At 44.8% G+C, this 23,717-nt stretch overlaps 1 protein-coding gene across 2 annotated transcripts; it reads left to right on the forward strand.

Moving 5' to 3' along the window:
• Positions 1 to 720: 720 nt before the first annotated feature.
• Positions 721 to 7,418, forward strand: c1galt1lb (core 1 synthase, glycoprotein-N-acetylgalactosamine 3-beta-galactosyltransferase 1, like b). Of its 2 annotated transcripts, XM_030777028.1 has the most exons (5): positions 721 to 1,186; positions 1,435 to 1,511; positions 1,853 to 2,120; positions 4,895 to 5,559; positions 6,730 to 7,418. In XM_030777028.1, the coding sequence occupies exons 3-5, from the start codon at positions 1,895 to 1,897 to the stop codon at positions 7,012 to 7,014; spliced, it is 1,176 nt and encodes a 391-aa protein (XP_030632888.1). In that variant the 5' UTR covers positions 721 to 1,186; positions 1,435 to 1,511; positions 1,853 to 1,894; the 3' UTR covers positions 7,015 to 7,418. The 2 variants fall into 2 exon arrangements, with proteins under 2 accessions (XP_030632888.1, XP_030632887.1); XM_030777027.1 differs by lacking the exon at positions 1,435 to 1,511.
• Positions 7,419 to 23,717: the final 16,299 nt, after the last annotated feature.

Raw genomic sequence — 23,717 nt, forward strand, 5'->3', positions numbered from 1 at the left:
AAATGTAACTGAAAATGACTGTACCCAGACTACACGCATATCGGCTGAGAAGTCATTTCACCCGACCTAACTAAAGTTATCATACTTTCTATAACTACTAAAATTACTGACCACTAGAAAGCGAAACTGTCGCACAAACTCGAGCATTAACGTAAGTCTGGTAGTGTTCAAACGCGGGGAAATTTACGGTCCGGGAGTGTGACGCATGATTTTTCTTTTTTCACCTGTGCTGCGTGTTTCACTCCGCTGGGCATAGGGATGTGCAAGTCAACGCAAATGACACAACCGGTGATAAGCGACTGTCTCCATGGGTGACGGACAGCGAATGTTCAGACCAGAGGCTCTCGACGTTTTTGCGTGCTGAATCCCTTGAACCCTAATTATTTACCTCAAGCACCCCTTGGAAATTTTAACTAAATGAATTTAATTTGACACTGGCATTTCCAATTCAATTTCACGAACCCCCTACAGCGCTGCCTAGAGCCTCTAGGGTTCACGAACCCCTGGTTGAAAACCCCCGGTTTAGAACGATGATTGGCTATGTCTCCACGGCAACGTCCAATGGAGTATTTCAGATCCAATCGGGTGCTGAAACTATACAAAGGCGGGCGTTAGCAGTAGATGGACAGGACTTCGATCCAATTATTATATGCAGCAGGAGTTCATGATGGGGCGGTGCAGTCAGCGCTGACGCAGTCACTTCCTGTGAAAGCACTGAGGTACACAGATGTAAAGTTGTGCTGAAGTTAGCTCTAAGATCAGTTTGTTACGGGTTTGTGATTGAGAATGGAGGCAAGGAAGGTTGGCAATAATTGAGAAGGAAGTAGTTCCGTCTGCCAAAAGTAATGTAACAGTTGTGAATTAAAATGTTATAAAACATTCGTATTTTATATCGCCTCTACCAAACAACCGGAACCGGGCCGAGTTTCTCTCCTCTTCGCTTCATCGTCATAATTTGAGTTAAACCGTGGTTCTCTCAAACTGTTCCTCGAAATTCTGTTTCGAGCGGTGAAACGCGTTGTCTTTTTTCGACGTATTCTGCGAATATGCCAGCTGCAAACAGTTCTGCACTGAGGTCTGATTCCCACAGCTAGGTTGACGGAGTAGCGAGACGAGTTGGACTCGACAAGACTAAACACAGGCTACCTGGGTGCATGGCGGAACTAAAGTTACACTGGAGAAGATGGTAATAACTGGGTTTCTAATCCTTCAAAAACAGATCGTATAGTTTACACTGATTGTAGTATAATTTCTTCTCCCCTTAAAACTCTTTCACCGATTCATTTTTATGCGTGAAACGTTGGTTCGTAAGCCATCGTTGCTAGACATAGTCATCCGCGTTTGGAAACTGACAAAGACTCTTCAAGATATGACTAAATTAGCCTAATAAATCAGGTCCATTTGTACTTACATCTACCCATGTTAACTTGCTAGATCTCTGTTATGAATTTTCATTGTTGGCTGAAGCTACAGGACTGATCGGAACTGTCGGATTGATCCATTTTCCTGTGGTAATTGCCTGATTCTTAGTTCATTCCTGATTAAACTAGTCGAGCTACGTAATTTACAATCTCATCGCAAAACCATTTGCAACGGAATTACACAACTTTTAAGGAGGTATTGAGGGATGGGTTTGGATTTTGGCGAAATGTTTAAAAAGGCAATAAGACGTCACAATCACTGACACGTAAAATAGCTGCCTGACAAGAATGAACTGAATTTACTGGTTTGTCAGGCTCCATACCCATCCCTGAACTGTGTTGCATTAGTGACTGAATGGGAGACACACATTTTTATTGTTGAACTAAATACTCTGTCTTCCGTCTGTTCTCCTCCCGCGGTCCGTCGTCAGCTGTTGTGAGGAACATCGTGTCGGTGAACTCTCTCATTCATAATGACAGGGATGGGCTCGAGACTGGCGTTCTACGTGGGCTTCCTCGTGGGGACCGTGTCGCTCTACATGTTCCTGCGTCAAGTGTGGTTCGCGCAAAATTATGGCCGTCACAGACACGAGAGCGGTGAGCTAACGTCGGAGGAGCTCAGACTCCTTGATGAGGAAGAAAAGAACTGGAAGAAAGAGAGGTCTGCTCTCTTCAACCTCAACCATCCTCATCATACAGGTAATCTGACCAAATCTTGATTATCAGAAGGGTATCTTTCGAACAGTATGGATAGTAGAGTGTTTAAGGAGGAATCGCTGGAAAAGTTGCCATGAATGCTAGCAGTATCTCAAACCGCTTATTACTGCAAGAGATCACATCCATATTCAGTTTCTCAATATTTTTCTCAAACATTGCTTGTCCAGTTTGAGGGGCAGCAAATAGAATGCCAAACTATGGTGGACGACTCGCAGTCTCCACTGGCAGAGAATGGGCTCTGGTAATCTGTGTGGTTCTGTTGGTGGAGAATGGGCTCTGGTAATCTGTGTGGTTCCGTTGGTGGAGAATGGGCTCTGGTAATCTGTGTGGTTCCGCTGGCGGAGAATGGGCTCTGGTAATCTGTGTGGTTCCGTTGGTGGAGAATGGGCTCTGGTAATCTGTGTGGTTCTGTTGGTGGAGAATGGGCTCTGGTAATCTGTGTGGTTCCGTTGGTGGAGAATGGGCTCTGGTAATCTGTGTGGTTCCGTTGGTGGAGAATGGGTTCTGGTAATCTGTGTGGTTCCGCTGGTGTAGAATGGGCTCTGGTAATCTGTGTGGTTCCGCTGGTGTAGAATGGGCTCTGGTAATCTGTGTGGTTCTGTTGGTGGAGAATGGGCTCTGGTAATCTGTGTGGTTCCGTTGGTGTAGAATGGGCTCTGGTAATCTGTGTGGTTCTGTTGGTGGAGAATGGGCTCTGGTAATCTGTGTGGTTCCGTTGGTGGAGAATGGGCTCTGGTAATCTGTGTGGTTCCACTGGCGGAGAATGGGCTCTGGTAATCTGTGTGGTTCCGTTGGTGGAGAATGGGCTCTGGTAATCTGTGTGGTTCCACTGGCGGAGAATGGGCTCTGGTAATCTGTGTGGTTCCACTGGCGGAGAATGGGCTCTGGTAATCTGTGTGGTTCCGTTGGTGGAGAATGGGCTCTGGTAATCAGTGTGGTTCCGCTGGTGTAGAATGGGTTCTGGTAATCTGTGTGGTTCCGCTGGTGTAGAATGGGCTCTGGTAATCTGTGTGGTTCCGTTGGTGTAGAATGGGCTCTGGTAATCTATGTGGTTCTGTTGGTGGAGAATGGGCTCTGGTAATCTGTGTGGTTCCGTTGGTGGAGAATGGGCTCTGGTAATCTGTGTGGTTCTGTTGGTGGAGAATGGGCTCTGGTAGTCTGTGTGGTTCTGTTGGTGGAGAATGGGCTCTGGTAATCTGTGTGGTTCCGTTGGTGTAGAATGGGCTCTGGTAATCTGTGTGGTTCCGTTGGTGGAGAATGGGCTCTGGTAATCTGTGTGGTTCTGCTGGCAGAGAATGGGCTCTGGTAATCTGTGTGGTTCTGTTGGTGGAGAATGGGCTCTGGTAATCTGTATTCATAGAGCGAATTTTTCCCTGAGCAATTAAAAAAGGTCTGGCTGCTCTAATCACCAGCATAAGGAGAAAAAGCTTGTTTGTGTGGCTTGTGATGTTTTTGGCCTGTGATTCGTCACTGTCAATATTTAACCCAGTTGTGCCGTTTGCCGTTATGTGCTGGGATGACGTGGACTAGAGTGCTAACAGGTCTGGACTTGTTCCAGAAAGGAAACAGAGTGAGGCATACTACTGCGCCAATGAACAAATGTTTGACTTGATCTTTTGTCATTTCTCTCTCATCCTGTCTTCATAAAGTCCTGTTCAAACATTTCATTATTGTTTGCAGAAAGTTTCAAATGTCTTAACATGGGACACATCACTTCCTGAAAGAGAAAACAAATAAAGACTTATTGCCACCACACAGTTGGACTGATAACACTGTGGGTTCGTTCTGTCTATAATAAAACAACACACCAGTGTTTTAGGTTTTTCTGAGCTGCTAGTTTAAGGGCAACTAAGACCAGTGTGCACACCCATCGCACAGGCATCTAAATGGCTAGAGTATGGCTTTAGTAGTCTCTATGGAGAGTGGTGGAGAGAGGGAGGGGGGGGGGTAATGGACTCTGTCTCTGCTGAGCTTTGCACTGTTATCTCTATAAAAGTCAAAGTTTTATTGAACACACGCACACGTCCACACTCCTGTCTCAGTTCTCTTGTGATCACATGATCACTGCAACCAACAAACAACTCCCTCCTCTCCGTCTGCCTCTGGCTCTTGCACTGAGTTTGGTTCCGATAGTTTGTACTGAGTTTGGACGTTCTGGGCCGGTAGGGTTCCTGCAGTTTGTACTGAGTTTGGACGTTCTGGGCCGGTAGGGTTCCTGCAGTTTGTACTGAGTTTGGACGTTCTGGGCCGGTAGGGTTCCTGCAGTTTGTACTGAGTTTGGACGTTCTGGGCCGGGAGGGTTCCTGTAGTTTGTACTGAGTTTGGACGTTCTGGACCGGGAGGGTTCCTGTAGTTTGTACTGAGTTTGGACGTTCTGGGCCGGGAGGGTTCCTGTAGTTTGTACTGAGTTTGGACGTTCTGGGCCGGGAGGGTTCCTGTAGTTTGTACTGAGTTTGGACGTTCTGGGCCGGGAGGGTTCCTGTAGTTTGTACTGAGTTTGGACGTTCTGGGCCGGGAGGGTTCCTGCAGTTTGTACTGAGTTTGGACGTTCTGGGCCGGGAGGGTTCCTGTAGTTTGTACTGAGTTTGGACGTTCTGGGCCGGGAGGGTTCCTGTAGTTTGTACTGAGTTTGGACGTTCTGGGCCGGGAGGGTTCCTGTAGTTTGTCGGTGCTCTGGCTCTTGGTTATGCAGCTGTTTATAGCTGTTCATTAATGTGTAGTTTTAGGTCAAATCTCTCTCTCTCTCTGTCTCTCAGGTGAGGATGGACAGGTGGCAGACGCACTCTATAAGAAGGTGCGTATTCTGTGTTGGGTCATGACTGGACCCAGTAATCTGCAGAAGAAGGCTCGGCATGTCAAAGCCACCTGGACTCGTCACTGTAACATTGTGGTTTTCATGAGTTCTGTTGACGACCCGGACTTCCCAGCGGTAGGACTGGGCACCAAAGAGGGTCGAGACCAGCTTTACTGGAAAACCATCCGCGCTTTCCACTACGCCCTGGAAAAACACGGAGATGAGGCCGACTGGTTTCTCAAGGCTGATGACGACACGTACGTGATCGTGGACAATCTGCGCTGGATACTTGCCAACCACTCGGCGGAGGACCCCGTGTATTTCGGGCGAAGATTCAAGCCCTACACTAAACAGGGCTACATGAGCGGCGGCGCGGGGTATGTGCTGAGCAAGGAGGCGCTGCGGCGTTTCGTGGAAGGGTTCCGTACCAAAGTGTGTACCCACACGTCTTCGGTGGAGGACCTGGCCCTGGGTCAGTGTATGGAGAAGATGGGGGTGCGGGCCGGAGACTCCAGAGATTCACTGCAGAGAGAAACCTTTCACCCCTTTGTGCCCGAGTCACACCTCACCGGCTCCTTCCCCAAGAGCTTCTGGTATTGGAAATACTGCTACTACCCCATCGTGGAGGTGAGCAGCACGTGTGTGTGCGTGTGTGCGCGCGCGCGTGCGTGTGTCTGTGTGTGTGTGTGTGCCCGCGCGTGTGCGTCTGTGCGTGTGTGTCTGTGTGTGCCCCCGCGCGTGTGTGTGTGTGCGCCCATGTATGTGCGTGCGTGTCTGTGGGTGCGCGCGCGTGTGTGTGTCTGTGTGTGCTTGTGTGTCTGTGTGTGCGCGCCCGTACGCGCATGTGTGCGTCTGTGCGTGCGCGTGCGTGTCTGTAGGTGCGTGTGAGTGCGCGCGCGTGTGAGTGCGTGTGCGCGCGTGTGTGTATGTGCGTGCGCGCGCGTGTGTGGGGGGTGCCACATGGTGCTGGATTAAGTAAGATGAATGTTTCAGTTTGTATATGTGTGAGAGAGAGACATGATAATGCAGGTGAGATGTGTGTGTGAGAGAGAGAGAGACATGGTGAGGTAGGTGAAGTGTGTGTGTGTGTGTGTGTGTGTGTGTGAGAGAGAGAGAGACATGGTGAGGTGTGTGTGTGTGTGAGAGAGAGACGGTGAGGTGTGTGTGTGTGTGTGTGTGAGAGAGAGAGAGAGAGCGAGGGAGACATGGTTAGGTAGGTGAAGTGTGTGTGTGTGTGTGTGTGTGTGTGTGTAAGAGAGAGAGAGACACACACATGATAAAGTAGGTGAGGTGATAATGTAAGTTGTGTAGGAGATGAAATTTTCTTGGCGTGTTCACAACGTCAAGCACATTGTCAACAGGAGCTCAGAGGCGAAAGGCGAAAAAGGGTTAGGGTTAGGCTGTTTTTTCCTGCTGTATTTCAGGGTTAGGGTTAGGCTGTTTTTTCCTGCTGTATTTTAGGGTTAGGGTTAGGCTGTTTTTCCTGCTGTATTTCAGGGTTAGGGTTAGGCTGTTTTTCCTGCTGTATTTTCACTCTTTGCAGGTTTGTAACATGTGTAACGTGTGTGTGATGCAGGAAAACGTTAGGTGCCGAGGATTGGCAGTAAACTGAACTGAGAAGTGTGAAGATGTGACTAACACGTCACCTGTGTATTTCATAGAAAGGGTAAAGGGCAGCCAAGGAAGGGCCTCAGTGAAATTCACCTTATCACTGTAAAGTCAGCCACCTTAACTAAACATCCTGCTCCGATATATGACACACCTCTCTCTCTCTCTTCCTCTCTTCCTGTCTGTCAGGGTGCCCAGTGCTGTTCAGATCTGGCTGTGTCTTTCCACTATGTGGATTCTACTCAGATGTATCTGTTGGAGTACTACACCTATCACCTCCGTGCCTTCGGCTATCGCTACCGCTACGTCCCACCCACCCCCATCAGCCTGCAGGGGCTGGCATTTGGAGAGGTCAAGGCCGCTCCTCCCCAGAAAGAGGCGGAGCTGCCACAGCAAGATGTGAAGCAGGAAGAAGGTGGACAGGAAGTGAAGAATGAAGCTCTGCCCCCAAACGATTCAGAAAGGAAGCTATAGTGCCCATTTTAAACTGAAACTGGAGCGATGCTTGTTAAGATATTTTCACAAAATAAGAACATGGTGGGTTTATTTTGGGGGGGGAGGGGGGTTGCATAAGAACATGGTGGGTTTATTTGGGGGGGGGGTAAGAACAGAAGAACGGGACAGGATGTTTTGAAATGGGTCAGAGAGACTGACACTGACTGACCTGGTAGTGAAATGGATGAGTTTTGCAAAATGTTTTTGCAACTTCATTTATGTGTTTATATGAGACACAGATTTACAGTGCCTCCACAGACTGTATGAAGACTGTTGTCTGTGCGTGTGTGTGTATGTGTGTGTGTGTGTGAAGGTATGAATGAATGTGGATAGGGTGTAAGAAAGTGAATGAATGAGAGTGAGAGAGTGAATGTGTGTGTGTGTGAGTGAGTGGGTGGGGGTGGGGGTGTGGTCAGGGTGTGTGGGAGTGAATGTGTGTGTGTGTGTGTGTGAGAGTGTGTGGGTGGGGGTGGGGGTGTGGTCAGGGTGTGTGGGAGTGAATGTGTGTGTGTGTGTGGGAGTGAGTGGGTGGGGGTGTGGGAGTGAATGTGTGTGTGTGTGTGCTTGCGTGCATGAGGGAGAGGTTATGGTAATGAAGTCTAGTGGATGGATGAATATTTAAAGATTGTATTTTAAGGGCTTGGACCACACATTTCCCCCTGTGTGTTCTCTGCTGTTAGTTTGGATTTCTCCCTGTCCGTTCTTTTGACGTCCACTCTGTCTTCAGCTCGACATGACGGGCTCCATCAGCACCTGTGTCCAGAACAAAACTGCTATAACCACTTTTCCCCATTAAACCCAGTGTGATCCCACTCCTCCCATTAAACCCAGTGTGATCTCTCTTACTGACTCTGTTAATACAGTATAAGTAGCACGCCCAGATCTGATTTCTCCTGCTCACACAAACAGACACACTTCCAGCCTGACGTGTGTGTAGGGAAGCGTGTGGACCAGCCCTTAATGACTGAGTCTGATAAACATGGAACACACACACACGAAACTCACTCTTCAATTTAAATGTATGTGTGCAGAGCAGGATCTGATGTTGAAGCTATAGAGTTATAGAACTTCAAAACAGCACAATAACTTTCCACATCTCTCTCTCTCTGTGTGTGTGTGTGTGTGTGTGTGTCTGTCCTTCCGTCCATCTGGTGTTTGCTGTAGTTTTGCCCTAGTATAAAGTGTACACACTGGGTCAGCATGTGTGGACGTTTGTTTCGTGTGTGTGTGTGTGTACGCATTATCCTTACAAAACTCTGCTACAATTTATTATCTATCTAAGGAAAGTCCCAAGGTGTAGTGTTTTTGTTTGTAAGTCACTAGAGTTGGACAGGTTTATTTTTTTGGGGGGGACGGTACTTGTCTTTTCTGACGACTCTTTCCCGTCTCTCTTCTCACTGGAACTGTAGGTTTTCCTCATGGGAACTCTGGTCATGGCTGGGTTACGTCCCATGTTTCTTGGGGTATTTCGGCAGTTTGTTTTACTACCTGATGAATTTGTATGTTTGATTCATGTTAAAACCAAATGAGTTGAGTTGTTGAGCTTTTTAAAGTGAGAGATTATTTAGGTTACTCAGCGTTTCCTCTGTGGACCCGTGGTGTGCCTCCCCTCACCCGTGCGTGTTTGGGTTTAACACTCATCTGAACAAACCAGGGTGGTGGTTTGTTGTGAAGTGTGTTGTGTTGGCATGGCGGGCGCTATGCCAGCACGGTGTGTTTAGGATCATTTACATGCTGCCAGGGCATCTGCCTGGAGCGTGGATGTGTTCGACCAGTTCTGACACACACACACACACACATACACACAGAAGACACAGACAATGGTGAAAGGGAGAGCAGAAGTGCTGTAGCAGAAACGACAGAAGACGGTGCATTTCAGGGTGAACTGCTCACAGGGCCTTTTACAGTGGATTCACGATCACAGATTTAATCATTTGGGAAAATGTAACCAGTTCCTTCTTTTACTCACATGATAGAGAACGACACCAGCATTACATTTCACACATGCGGCTTTCAGTATCTCCACCAATCCCAATCACTGAAGGTTCATCTCCACCAGTCCCAATCACTGAACATGTTTTCCTACTTGTTTGTTTTTGTGCTGTGTGGTTTTCTTTCTTTTTTTTTTTTTTAATCTTGTGTTACAGCTTTTGCAAGTGCCATCAGATGTACTTGTGAGTCTTTGTTTTGAGTTTGTTGATTTGTTGGACACCACAGGTCAGAGCCTGAAGGGCAGAGTGCCCTTCAAATGCCCCCAAAACTCTGAGCAAATCAGGAGAAATCTCAGCCTGGGCTCCGTTAATGTCGGCTGTCTCTCTCTGTGATTGGATCTCTCTCCGTCTCTTTCTTAATCTGTGTGTCACGTGTGTGCGGGGAGTCCCAAAGTGGTAGTCCAAATTTGTGTGTGTGATTAATGGAATCTTTGAAGTACCGTAACCAGCATATTAAATAAATAAAGACATATTTTTGTTGTAAACTGTCTGGGTATTTTTTTTCTACTGTAAAGTGTGTGTATGTGTGCTTCTTTTTTTGCTGCAAAGTGTGTGTGTATGTGTGCTTCTTTTTTTGCTGTAAAGTGTGTGTGTGGTGTGTGTGTCTCTTTTTTTTGCTGTAAAGTGTGTGTGGTGTGTGTGTTTGTTTGTATTTTTCGTAGTCATGGTCTCTTACGGTTCCAAATAAAATGTCCTGAACCAATTATTCCCTGTCTTGATAGTATTATGACTTAGTAGGACTGGAATAATTGGGAATGGGTAGAGTAGCTTGGGCAAAAGATTCATCTTGATCAGAGAGATTCTTCCCAACATCGAGAGGAGTAGAGCGGCCCGTCTTCCTAAGTTATCGTGGATCCGTTTACGCAGAGGTTGGAAGTTGGCTTTGTACATCTTTTGAGCCACAGGGGTAACAGATATACCTTTTTAAACAAAACCCTGTGTTGCCCGTCGGAAAGGTGACATACGGGGGTAGAGTTTGATGGATTTGACCCAATGGCATTGTCTCCAACTTATTAAAGTTTATTTTAAATCTGGAAAATTCACAAAATTTATTAACATCAGGAGGAGATGGAGACCAAGGAGAGAGATATTTCTAGTTGTGTGATAAACAATAAAACATCTTCCACATACAGTGAGATCCTATGTTGCATTTGGTTAATTTATGTACTGTGAATATTGGGGTGGGTTCTAATGGCTTCCACTAGTGTCCCAATCACAATCGCAAATAACAAAGGTGACAGGGCAGCGTTGTCATGTGCCCCTTCCCTGTGCGGTGCACAAGCATTTCCCGTTTATGGTATAACAACTTAACCCAGTCAATAAAAGTTTCACCTAAAGCAAAGATCCCATTTGACGTGACTGAACGCCTTTTCTGCATCCAATGAAACTATCAGAACTTTAAGACTGTTTAACCTTTAACCTTCTCTGACATTGTTACAGGAGTTCCTTCTGACAATGAACCCTGTTTGATCATTATTAATAATAGGTGGGAGGAATTTTTCTAGACTCAAAGTTAAAAGGCTTTAGATAAAAGCTTGTTAAAAAACTAATAGGCCGGAAGGATAAACATTCATCGCCTGGTTTATCTTTCTGAAGAATCAGGCTAATGTTTGATTCTGTAACTGTTTTCGGAGGAGATCCTACCCCAAGAGAATGATTAAACATGTTCAATAGAGGCTTCTCCATTACTGATTTAAATTGTTTATAAAACTCTGAGCTCCAGCCGTCAGGGCCTGGGGCTTCTCCTGATCTTAAGGCAGGGCTTCTATTACTTCCTCTAATGTTATAGGTCCATTCAGTTCTGTCTTCTGTCTGTCATTAGGCTTGGGGGGAGTTAGATTAGCGAAAAAGGTCTCCAGTAGCTTCGAGGGCCCTGCCAAATGCTCATTTGTATATAGCCTTTCATGGAATTCTGTGAACACCTTATTTATGCCATTGCATTCCAGTTCAATCTGACCAGAGGTATATCCTTAACAGAGATGTTCTGGGAATCAGTCCTTCTCTTCACTAGGTTAGCCTAATACTTGCTAGGTTTGTTACCAAATTGGGGGCCAAGCCGCACAGCTGCATAGACACCCATTGTGTTCCTACCTTTTCTCCATCATCATCTTCTTCTTCTTTTTCTTCTTCTGGCTAGGGTGTCTATGGCAGCTCCTAGACCCACCACCCATTACAGCCAATGAAAATCAGTGGCGAAGCAAAGGAAACTTTTTGCCTCATGACTGTTGATGTGTTTCTCTTAACAAACATTATTCTTGTGTCAGGTCAGTTGACATAAAACTTGCCATCAGTGCTTACAGCCCCGCTTTTAACATGATCAGATCAAGTTGTCATGGCGACTGTGTCCTGCTGGGCTGCTTGGCTCCCTCATTGCTGCTTGCAGCTATATTGTGGGGCCAAGCAGTGAAGCTACATAGGGACCCATTGTATTTCTTCCTCTTCATCATCTTATTCTTGTTAGGGTGTCTATGGCAGCCCTTGAACCGTATGGTAAAAAGTTGTGAAATTTGGCACACTGACTGGGAACAGTCCCCTGACTCTTTTCACCAAGTTTCATGTCTGCGGCTTGAGCACTCTAGCACCATCAATGGGTGAAAGTTGGAGGTGCGTTTATGCACGCAACTTTTGAACCGTATGCCCGATTTTCAAAAATGAGGATCAAGCCGAGTTCAATGCACAATGTCCGTTATACTGGATTTTCCGCCATATTGGATCATAAGAAAAAAATCAAAAATGCTTTACAGGCCACACATTTTATTCAGTCTTCCCCAGAATTGGCACAGATGATCTTCAGACCAAGCCTCACAAAAGTTGTTTGTTGGCTTTTCGGTTTGTGAAAGCCTTCGTTTGGGTGGAGTCTTGAGTCAATCCACCAAGTTTGGTGTCAGTACATCAAAGTGTTGCTGAAATATGAGCTCACTTCCGTTTTGGCGACTTTGCCGCTGAGTTTGATTGGCTGTGACGGACGGAATCCAGGAAAAATTGCCCCATTTTACCAATCAGGGGCACTATAATTAGAAAAAACATGTTTTTGCTCATTACTCTTCATATCTTAGGTCTAAAATCATGATGGTCATTTGAAGTCATGCCTTTTTTGATCCGGAGGTCAGGACATGTTGCCATTTCCTGTTCTGCAATCATATTCGATGGCAAAGTCGCTGTTATGTTCCTCTGCCCCTTGAGTTGGCGCAGTGACATTGATTGTGTTTTCCCCTGCTGGCCTTCTTTATTTCTCTGTTTTTCTATTCTTCCAGGCAGGTAGGGGTCACCTGTAAGCTTCCTGTCTGGCTCACCTGAGCATGGTTTTTCCCTGCCTATAAATACACCCCAAGCCTGGCATGAAGAAGGCGGGCAGTTTAACTTTGGAGCGGCTGCATTGATTTATGTTTTTCGTGCTTTTCAATGTAATAAATAAAAACCCTAGACTTTGAGCCGAACTGTCTGTGTCCCCCTTTATGTTGCGGTTGGTGTGCCCGGCCGTAACAGTCGCCAAACAGGAAGTGAGGTCATAACTCAGTGACAGTTTGATGTATCAAAACCAGACTTGGTACATGGACTCGGGACCCCTTCTGAGGAAAGCACAGAAAAATCTGAGTCTTTTGACCACTGGGGGGTGGTCAAAGCAAAAATGTATTTTGGCTAATACCTGTTGGTGTGTTTGCCTTAAATAACCAATTCACGTGTCTGGTGATACCTTTGGAGGTCCCAAGGCGGAGACATGACAACTTATCATGTCAAATTAAATTATGCGGTCGCCATATTGGATTTTATGGAAAAGTTTAAAAAAATTTTCACAGGCTACAAAGTTTGTCCAATCTTCCCCAAAATTGGTACAGATGATCTTCAGACCAAGCCTCACAAAAGTTGTTTGTTGGCTTTTCGGTTTGTGAAAGCCTTCGTCCGTCACAGCCAATCAAAATCGGCTGCAAAGTCGCCAAACAGGGAGTGAGGACGTATCTCAGCAGCGCTTTGATGTACTGACACCAAACTTGGTATGTGGACTTGGGACGCCTTCCAGAGGATGTGCAAACATTTTGTGTCATTTCACCACTGGGGGGTGCTGCAATAAGCAAAACAAACTTTTTGCCTCGTAAGTGTTGATGTGTTTCTCTTAACAAACATTGTTCTTGTGTCAGGTCAATTGACATAAGACTTGCCATCAGTGCTTAAAGCCATGCTTTTAACATGATCAGATCAAGTTGCCATGGCGACTCTGCCCCGCTGGACTGCTTGGCACTCTCATCGCCGCTTGCAACTATATTTCATATTGTTTTTGCTTCGCAACTCTTATGTTCTGCTCCACCTTTTGAGTGAGCAAGGACTTAAGTGTTGCTCTTGGGGCTAGAGTTGCTTGTAGGTTAGCCTCAGTTGGGTTGTGGTTATAAGCACTTTACTTTCAGGTAGCTGTAGATATAGCTTCTTTTGTTCTGTATGACACTTCCGTTTTGTGCTTTTTTCATAAGATATAATTACGCCGCGTGAATATGCCTTACACATCTCCCATAAAATGGAATGTCTCTGGTGTGCTATTACTTAAGTAGAATGGCTATAACTCAGTCTGGAAATAAGAAATAAAATTTGGGCCATTTAACAGATGTGTATTAAATCACCACCTTTTCGAGCTCTGTTGGGCCTCCCCATGTGAAAATTTTAAATAAAGAGGACCATGATCCGCTATTGTAATGCTCACAATATCACTAGACAGAAGAGAGTACAACACTGTTTTAGGGACAAACAGATAATCTATTCTAGAACCACTTTTATGAACCCCTGAATGGTATGTGAATTCTTTGTTGTTGGGGTTTAATATTTGCCATAGATTGACATAACTGAGGTCTCCGCCAGCGTGTGTGTGCGTTATGTATCGTCTTAATTGTTGTTTTAATGATGTGCGAGCCGACATTATCAGTATGTCGCTCACTTTTCAAACAACCAATCAAAAACACACCTTGAGAGTCCACGCATTCACTGCATCATGTGGCCCAGTAGGACAGACTACTGTACGTGTGCAGTGAGAGTGCATGCATTCACTGCTCATGTGGCCCAGTAGGACAGACTACTGTGCGTGTGCAGCGAGAGTGCATGCATTCACTGCGTCATGTGGCCCAGTAGGACAGACTACTGTCCGTGTGCAGCGAGAGTGCATGCATTCACTGCATCATGTGGCCCAGTAGGACAGACTACTGTCCGTGTGCAGCGAGAGTGCATGCATTCACTGCGTCATGTGGCCCAGTAGGACAGACTACTGTGCGTGTGCAGCGAGAGTGCATGCATTCACTGCGTCATGTGGCCCAGTAGGACAGACTACTGTGCGTGTGCAGCGAGAGTGCATGCATTCACTGAGTCATGTGGCCCAGTAGGACAGACTACTGTGCGTGTGCAGCGAGAGTGCATGCATTCACTGCGTCATGTGGCCCAGTAGGACAGACTACTGTGCGTGTGCAGCTGCCTAAAAATACATAACTGAAGATAAGAATGAGTTAACAAACAGCACCAGGAGACAAACTACAGACACCACCAGCCTCACAATCTACGTCATTACATTTAACTGCTACACGTGAATCATCCTCACTCACATGGAGGTGGTTTGGCTTTGAAAAGACGGATGTTGCTAAAAAGACGGCAGTCCACAAACTACGTCGGAAACCGGTTGCCGTTGCAGACAGCTCGACAATAAATAATATTTTTCCATAAGTATGTTATTTCCATTAATATCATTCGCAAACAACAATTAACATCCTATTAACTAGAGCAAGCTAATACAATATAAGACATTTACAAACACTTTTCTGAAGGATGCAAAATATCGTCTACTTATTGTTATTGACAAAATCCCAGAAAATATCGAAAATGTCATTTGACAATATCATTGTAGCGCCCCACTCCCTTCTGTATTATGGGAAAACAGGGCGTTTGGGTTCGTGACTTTATCCAGAGTTAAAGTGTTACCTTTACTCAGATTGTATGGTTCAGTAGAACCAGTCTTTTTTAAACTATTAATAACTCCAACCAGACACTGTGCTAAAATGCAAAATGTATATATTTTTAATTAACAAAATTAGTTTTGATTAGAATAACTTAGAATAGAATTCTACGCAATTAGTTCCTGTTTTGGTTACAACACAGTATTTAGGATGAACATGAAATGAAAATACAATGAACATACAAAACTGATCCCTATAAGCAGCAATCAATCAGCTACTCAATCCTTGGTTAACGCATTATATACAAGTATTCATACTACACATATACCCATACATGAAATACATACATACACAAATTTCATATACACTCAAACAATGGGCCCACACACACACCAAACACACACACACAGTGAAAATAACAAATGTTGCAGGCCTGTACGAAGCTGGGGTGCGGTGAGGCAAAACACGATAACTGCCGCTTCACTCGCAGGAGCAAAACGCAATAAGAACGTACAGTTTCGGCGAGAAGGATGACTTAACGTGGCTATGAGGAACGAAGGAAAGATGGGCTGCTTCCTTGTGGTCGCAGATGACCATTGGTCTTCGTTCCTTACCAAGAGGCTTCAACAGGGGAACCACACGGCTTTCCCGGTCGCACGTGGGCTCTGCCTGTCCTTGCTTCGGGTCGGGATCTTGTACAACTTGCACGCACGCTGACAACCACACTAACTGATGCTAACTGATGCTAACCTTGAGGGCAGTTACACACTTAGCTAAAAGAGCTAATGGCGCTAATAGCTCGTCACACTTTCAAACACACTTCTGCACTATAACGCTACCGCATACCACTTACATACATATATCGTTAATCACGATATCTTTCCGACCCAATAACTTGATCGGATTGAGCGAGCAGTGCTTTAATTAATACCGTTGTTGTGGTTCTCTCTCTGTCTCCCAAACTTTCCAGCTTCTTCCCTCACTCTGTTAATTTCTTTTTCTCCTCGCGCGCTCTCTCTCTCTCTCTCTCTCTCTCTCTCTCTCTCTCTCTCTCTCTCTCGCGCTTCCCTCCCAATATATCCTATGCCCCTCCCACTGTCCAATCACAGTAGGACTAATTCTGAATGACATAGCTTAAACCAATCTACATTTAAAATGAGGAAAATCGGTTTATAACAAAATTATATTATGGTCTATTTTGAACATTAATTCAAACACATTAATTCAACACAACTAATGTTAATGAATTTAAACTTTAAAATTCTCAAGATAAGATATATGAACTGTTACAAAACTTAAACATGACTGCTTGAAAATAACAGAATTTCGGGGGTTATGTGCTTTTCTCATCCGGGCTACATCATTTTTTGTCAATATCGCACAACCTTACCACCAGCAATTGACTGAACACGTTCAAACTCCGCTAATTCTGAAAAAGCTCCCGAACAGACGTCCTTTTATTATACCATCCCATCCCACATTATCCTTAATAAAGGATTCTAATGTAAATAGAAGATGTTTGTTAATAAGGATACAAATTCCTCCACTACTGGACATAAAGGATGAAAAAACACACTTGTCCCACCCATTCTCACTTAAGCTGTTCATGTTCCGTATCTTTTAAATGCGTCTCCTGAAGTTGTGCTATAGGTTAGGGTTTTCACTGGATGATGTATGCCCCTTATATTCCATGTACATATTTTAAGTGTAGGATTAGTCATGATGGTGCTGACGTGTTAAATGTAGTTAGGAGCGGCTGTTGTCTTAAATCTGTATCCATTTTACTGTCCATTCCCTAATTTCCCCCATGTGCCAAACCTTATAACTAATAACTGAAAATGCTGTGCTGTTTCACCTTCCCTTAGAACCAAACCCCTAACACAACTATATAAACTCAGTATTCCCCTATGAACAAGTAAACAAGTAAAACTCAAGATAAAGAAAAGGGTGTGGACCCCATCTTCAGAAGAGAAACCCCTTATAAGTAGGGCCTCTTAACCTTACTCGGGATGTGGCTATGATGCAGATCTTTGTTTTAACTCTTCATTACCACAGTTAATTGAGCTAATCAAGGGCTTGATGATTAATTGATCGGTGGAATCAGGTGAGTCAGTCCTGAGTTAAAACTAAGGCATGCAGTACAGTGGGTCCCCAGGACTGGAGTTGGGAATCACTACTCTTTCATCAATTATTGTACCCCCTATCTTACAGGTTCATAATGTAAGTGTATTTCTTTGGATATCTCAATATTATCTGAACATTAGTTAATGTTATAGCAGAATTTTTTTTTTCCAGTTCACCCACCATAGACCTTTGGCTAAGTAATATGGTCCTGACTACTCACACTTATTTGTCAGGGACATTGTTCTCTCCTCTCAAAGTGTTTATAAAAGCCATCGCTTCTTCGGGCTTGTTAAAAGACTTGGTAATGTTGTTCACAGTAATCCTCAGAGTTGCAGGGCAGTTTAAGCCATAATCCTGTATCCCGATCGACTGGAGCTTCTTCCTGGCCCCATCAAAAGTGAGACATTTTCTCTGAGTTCAGTCAGAGAAGTCCTGGAAGAAGATGATCCTGCTACCCTCAAAATGGACGTTGTTCACCTGTCTGGCTGCCTCCAGGACTCAAGTTCAGTCGTCACAGTGGTGGAACCTCACGATCATAACGCGGGGGTAAGTCTTACGAGATTCGGTTCCTTTCCTCGCTGGCCCCGACACTCGGTGTGCCCTCTCCAGCTTGACTTTCCCAGCCTTGGTGGTCGGCGTGAGAACTTTGGAAATCCATAAGGCCTAGGTGCCTTCTGAGGATTCTGGCAAGCCGACTACTCTGAGATTTTTGCGTCCTCTTGGTCATTAAGATGCTCCTGCAGTGAGGCTGTGGCTTTTTCCAGATATGAAACACGCTTCTCTGTCTCAACGTATGTGTCCTCCACAGCCGAGACTTGCTGTTCAGCCTCGTCAGCACGCTTGGTTGTGTCCTGCAAATCTTTTGAAATGACTCCAGGTTTTGGTAAGGAGGAGTCAAACGTCAGAGATATTCGCTGTAATTGTGGCCATAGCCTCGGTCAATGCTGGGCTTAGTTCAGTCTCTGTGCCGCCATCTTGTGCTTTGTCAGCAGCGGTAACCATGATGTTCTTCTTTTCCTGAGTCTTTTCAGTGGTTTTAGAGGCCATTTTAACAAGAGCTTTGCCCCAGAAGTGCTCTGCAGACATCACATGGATAGGACAGCTCTTCACAGAGTGAACCGGCGTGCTGAACGCATCACCAGGACAGCACTGCCCTGTCTCCAGGACATCTACACCAGACGGTGCAGGTCCAGGGCAAGCAAGATCATTAAGGACATTCACCACCCCAACCACAAACTGTTTCAGTGGCTGCCCTCTGGCAAGTGTCTCCGCTCCATCATGGCCAGGACAGAGAGGCAGAGGAGGAGCTTCCCCCAGGCCACACGGACCATAAACACTTATAAACCCACACAACACACATAACCCACATCCAACACACATCCAACACATATCCAACACACACCCAACACACATCAAACACACATCCAACACACACCCAACACACATCAAACACACATCTAACACACATCTAACACACACCCAACACACATCCAACACACAGCCAACACACACCCAACACACATCTAACACACACCCAACACACATCAAACACACATCTAACACACACCCAACACACATCCAACACACATCTAACACACACCCAACACACATCTAACACACACCCAACACACATCCAACACACACCCAACACACATCAAACACACATCTAACACACACCCAACACACATCAAACACATATCCAACACACACCCAACACACATCAAACACACATCAAACACACACCCAACACACATCAAACACACATCTAACACACATCTAACACACACCCAACACACATCAAACACATATCCAACACACACCCAACACACATCAAACACACATCAAACACACACCCAACACACATCAAACACACATCTAACACACACCCAACACACATCTAACACACATCAAACATACATCTAACACACACACAACACACATCTAACACACACCCAACACACATCTAACACACATCAAACATACATCTAACACACACACAACACACATCTAACACACACCCAACACACATCTAACACACATCTAACACACACCTAACACACATCAAACACACATCTAACACACACCCAACACACATCTAACACATGTCTAACACACATCTAACACACGTCTAACACACATCTAACACACACCCAACACACATCCATCACAAATCAAACACACACCCAACACACAGCAAACACACATCTAACACACACCCAACACACATCTAACACAAATCAAACATACATCTAACACACACACAACACACATCCAACACACACCCAACACACATCTAACACACATCTAACACACGTCTAACACACATCTAACACACGTCTAACACACATCTAACACACACCCAACACACATCCATCACAAATCAAACACACACCCAACACACAGCAAACACACATCTAACACACACCCAACACACATCTAACACAAATCAAACATACATCTAACACACACACAACACACATCTAACACACACCCAACACACATCTAACACACATCAAACATACATCTAACACACACCCAACACACATCAAACACACATCTAACACACACCTAACACACATCTAACACACACCCAACACACATATAACACACATCTAACACACACCCAACACAAAGCAAACACACATCCAACACACACCCAACACACATCTAACACACATCTAACACACACCCAACACACATCTAACACACACCCAACACACATCCAACACACATCAAACACACACCCAACGCACATCAAACACACAACTAACACACATCTAACACACACCCAACACACATCTAACACACACCCAACACACATCCAATACACATCAAACACACACCCAACACACATCCAACACACATCCAACACATATCCAACACACACCCAACACACATCAAACACACATCTAACACACACCCAACACACATCTAACACACATCTAACACACACCCAACACACATCTAACACACACCCAACACACATCCAACACACAGCCAACACACACCCAACACACATCTAACACACACCCAACACACATCAAACACACATCTAACACACACCCAACACACATCCAACACACATCTAACACACACCCAACACACATCTAACACACATCTAACACACACCCAACACACATCCAACACACACCCAACACACATCAAACACACATCTAACACACACCCAACACACATCAAACACACATCTACACACACCCAACACACATATAACACACATCAAACACACACCCAACACACATCAAACACACACCCAACACACATCAAACACACATCTAACACACACCCAACACACATCTAACACACACCCAACACACATCTAACACACACCCAACACACAGCCAACACACACCCAACACACATCAAACACACATCTAACACACACCCAACACACATCAAACACATATCCAACACACACCCAACACACATCAAACACACATCAAACACACACCCAACACACAGCAAACACACATCTAACACACACCCAACACACATCTAACACACATCAAACATACATCTAACACACACACAACACACATCTAACACACACCCAACACACATCTAACACACATCAAACATACATCTAACACACACACAACACACATCTAACACACACCCAACACACATCTAACACACATCTAACACACACCTAACACACATCAAACACACATCTAACACACACCCAACACACATATAACACACATCTAACACACGTCTAACACACATCTAACACACGTCTAACACACATCTAACACACACCCAACACACATCCATCACAAATCAAACACACACCCAACACACAGCAAACACACATCTAACACACACCCAACACACATCTAACACAAATCAAACATACATCTAACACACACACAACACACATCCAACACACACCCAACACACATCTAACACACATCTAACACACGTCTAACACACATCTAACACACGTCTAACACACATCTAACACACACCCAACACACATCCATCACAAATCAAACACACACCCAACACACAGCAAACACACATCTAACACACACCCAACACACATCTAACACAAATCAAACATACATCTAACACACACACAACACACATCTAACACACACCCAACACACATCTAACACACATCAAACATACATCTAACACACACCCAACACACATCAAACACACATCTAACACACACCTAACACACATCTAACACACACCCAACACACATATAACACACATCTAACACACACCCAACACAAAGCAAACACACATCCAACACACACCCAACACACATCTAACACACACCCAACACACATCTAACACACACCCAACACACATCCAACACACATCAAACACACACCCAACGCACATCAAACACACAACTAACACACATCTAACACACATCTAACACACACCCAACACACATCCAATACACATCAAACACACACCCAACACACATCCAACTCATATCCAACACACACCCAACACACATCAAACACACATCTAACACACACCCAACACACATCAAACACACATCTAACACACACCCAACACACATCTAACACACATCTAACACACACCCAACACACATCCAACACACAGCCAACACACACCCAACACACATCTAACACACACCCAACACACATCAAACACACATCTAACACACAGCCAACACACATCCAACACACATCTAACACACACCCAACACACATCTAACACACACCCAACACACATCAAACACACACCCAACACACATCAAACACACATCTAACACACACCCAACACACATCAAACACACATCTACACACACCCAACACACATATAACACACATCAAACACACACCCAACACACATCAAACACACACCCAACACACATCAAACACACATCTAACACACACCCAACACACATCTAACACACACCCAACACACATCTAACACACACCCAACACACATCAAACACACATCTAACACACACCCAACACACATCTAACACACACCCAACACACATCCATCACAAATCAAACACACACCCAACACACATCAAACACATATCTAACACACACCCAACACACATCTAACACACATCTAACACACACCCAACACACATCTAACACACACTCAACACACAGCCAACACACATCCAACACACATCCAACACACATCAAACACACATCTAACACACACCCAACACACATCTAACACACATCCAACACACCCAACACACACCCAACACACACCTAACACACATCCTGAACCTATTTTGCACACTGCATTTTTGCACCTTTTTTGCAGTATACATCTTTTTGCAGCACTTTCAATGTAAACTGTTACACATTTCCAACAGTCTGCCTCGCTGTATATAGCTTATATTACTATGAATTATTTTTATATTGATTCTCTGTTACTTCACCTGTATGTAGCTTTATATTTTTTTTCTTTTCTTTATTTAATTTTATTCTGATATATAGTTTTACGTTTGCACAGTTGTGGGAGTTGTAATTCATTTCACTGCTGTTGTACAATCAAGCATGTGACACATAAATGCCAAACAGCATGCCGTGTATGGCAGCTTTTAAAGTAAGAAACCTCAGAACTGCTGAACCGTTATAACAGCGTAACGTCCTCCATGTAAACGTTTACACACACACACACCGCACACACACACACCCACCATACACACACACACCGCACACACACACACACACACACCATACACACACACACACACACACACACACTCCCACCATACACACACACACCGCACACACACACACACACTCACACACATCCACCATACACACACACACCGCACACACACACACACACCACATGCACACATACGCACACACACACACCGCACACATACGCGCACACACACACACAGATAAAGTCAATTAAGTTTTGTATTGGTTATAAAATTTTGCTGTTAACATATAAGGCTGTTACGTTCCCCAGTCCTGGTGGCCACCTGAATAATAACAGCTTGGCAGGACTGACAACCCCTACTGGTGGCGATTATATTTTATAATATTATATATTATTTTTGTCTGTTTTGTTTTCTTATTCTCTAACCTGTTGATTAGCAGACTTGGGGCACCTGAAACCTGTGGGACGAGCCTATTTGTAGACCCTCCTGGCACCGTTCCCGCGAGACGCGCATGGATGTTCTAGAGGATACCGGTCCATCCCAGCACAATGTGATGGTGTTCCCGCTTCACTTCCTCAACTCGCTTTGTTAATTCTTTGTCTACATGTTTTGGATAATAAATAAACTCTAGATTTAGACCTGTTATCATGTGCGTCTCCCCCTTTATGCTATGAGCTGGTGACCGGCCGTAACAAAGGCTCTTAATGGTCTTGACCCCCTGTACCTAAATGACCCCTTAACAATAGTGCACACCCAGAATGACCAAATCTACTGTTGGTGGCAGGTCCCTCTCCTACATGGCTCCTAAACTATGGAACATTCTCTCAGTTTAAGTCTAGACTAAAGACCTGACTATTCAGCCTAGCACACAGCTAATCATCTCAGCCAAACGGGACGGGGCAGTGAACCGTGGTCGTGGAGTGTTTTTTGGCGACCTGAAATATCGATACTGTTTCCTCTCTATTAACATGCGATCACTAGTTTGTGGATGATGGA

Source organism: Chanos chanos, chromosome 6 (assembly GCF_902362185.1).
Source record: "Chanos chanos chromosome 6, fChaCha1.1, whole genome shotgun sequence".
Classification (NCBI taxonomy): domain Eukaryota; kingdom Metazoa; phylum Chordata; class Actinopteri; order Gonorynchiformes; family Chanidae; genus Chanos; species Chanos chanos.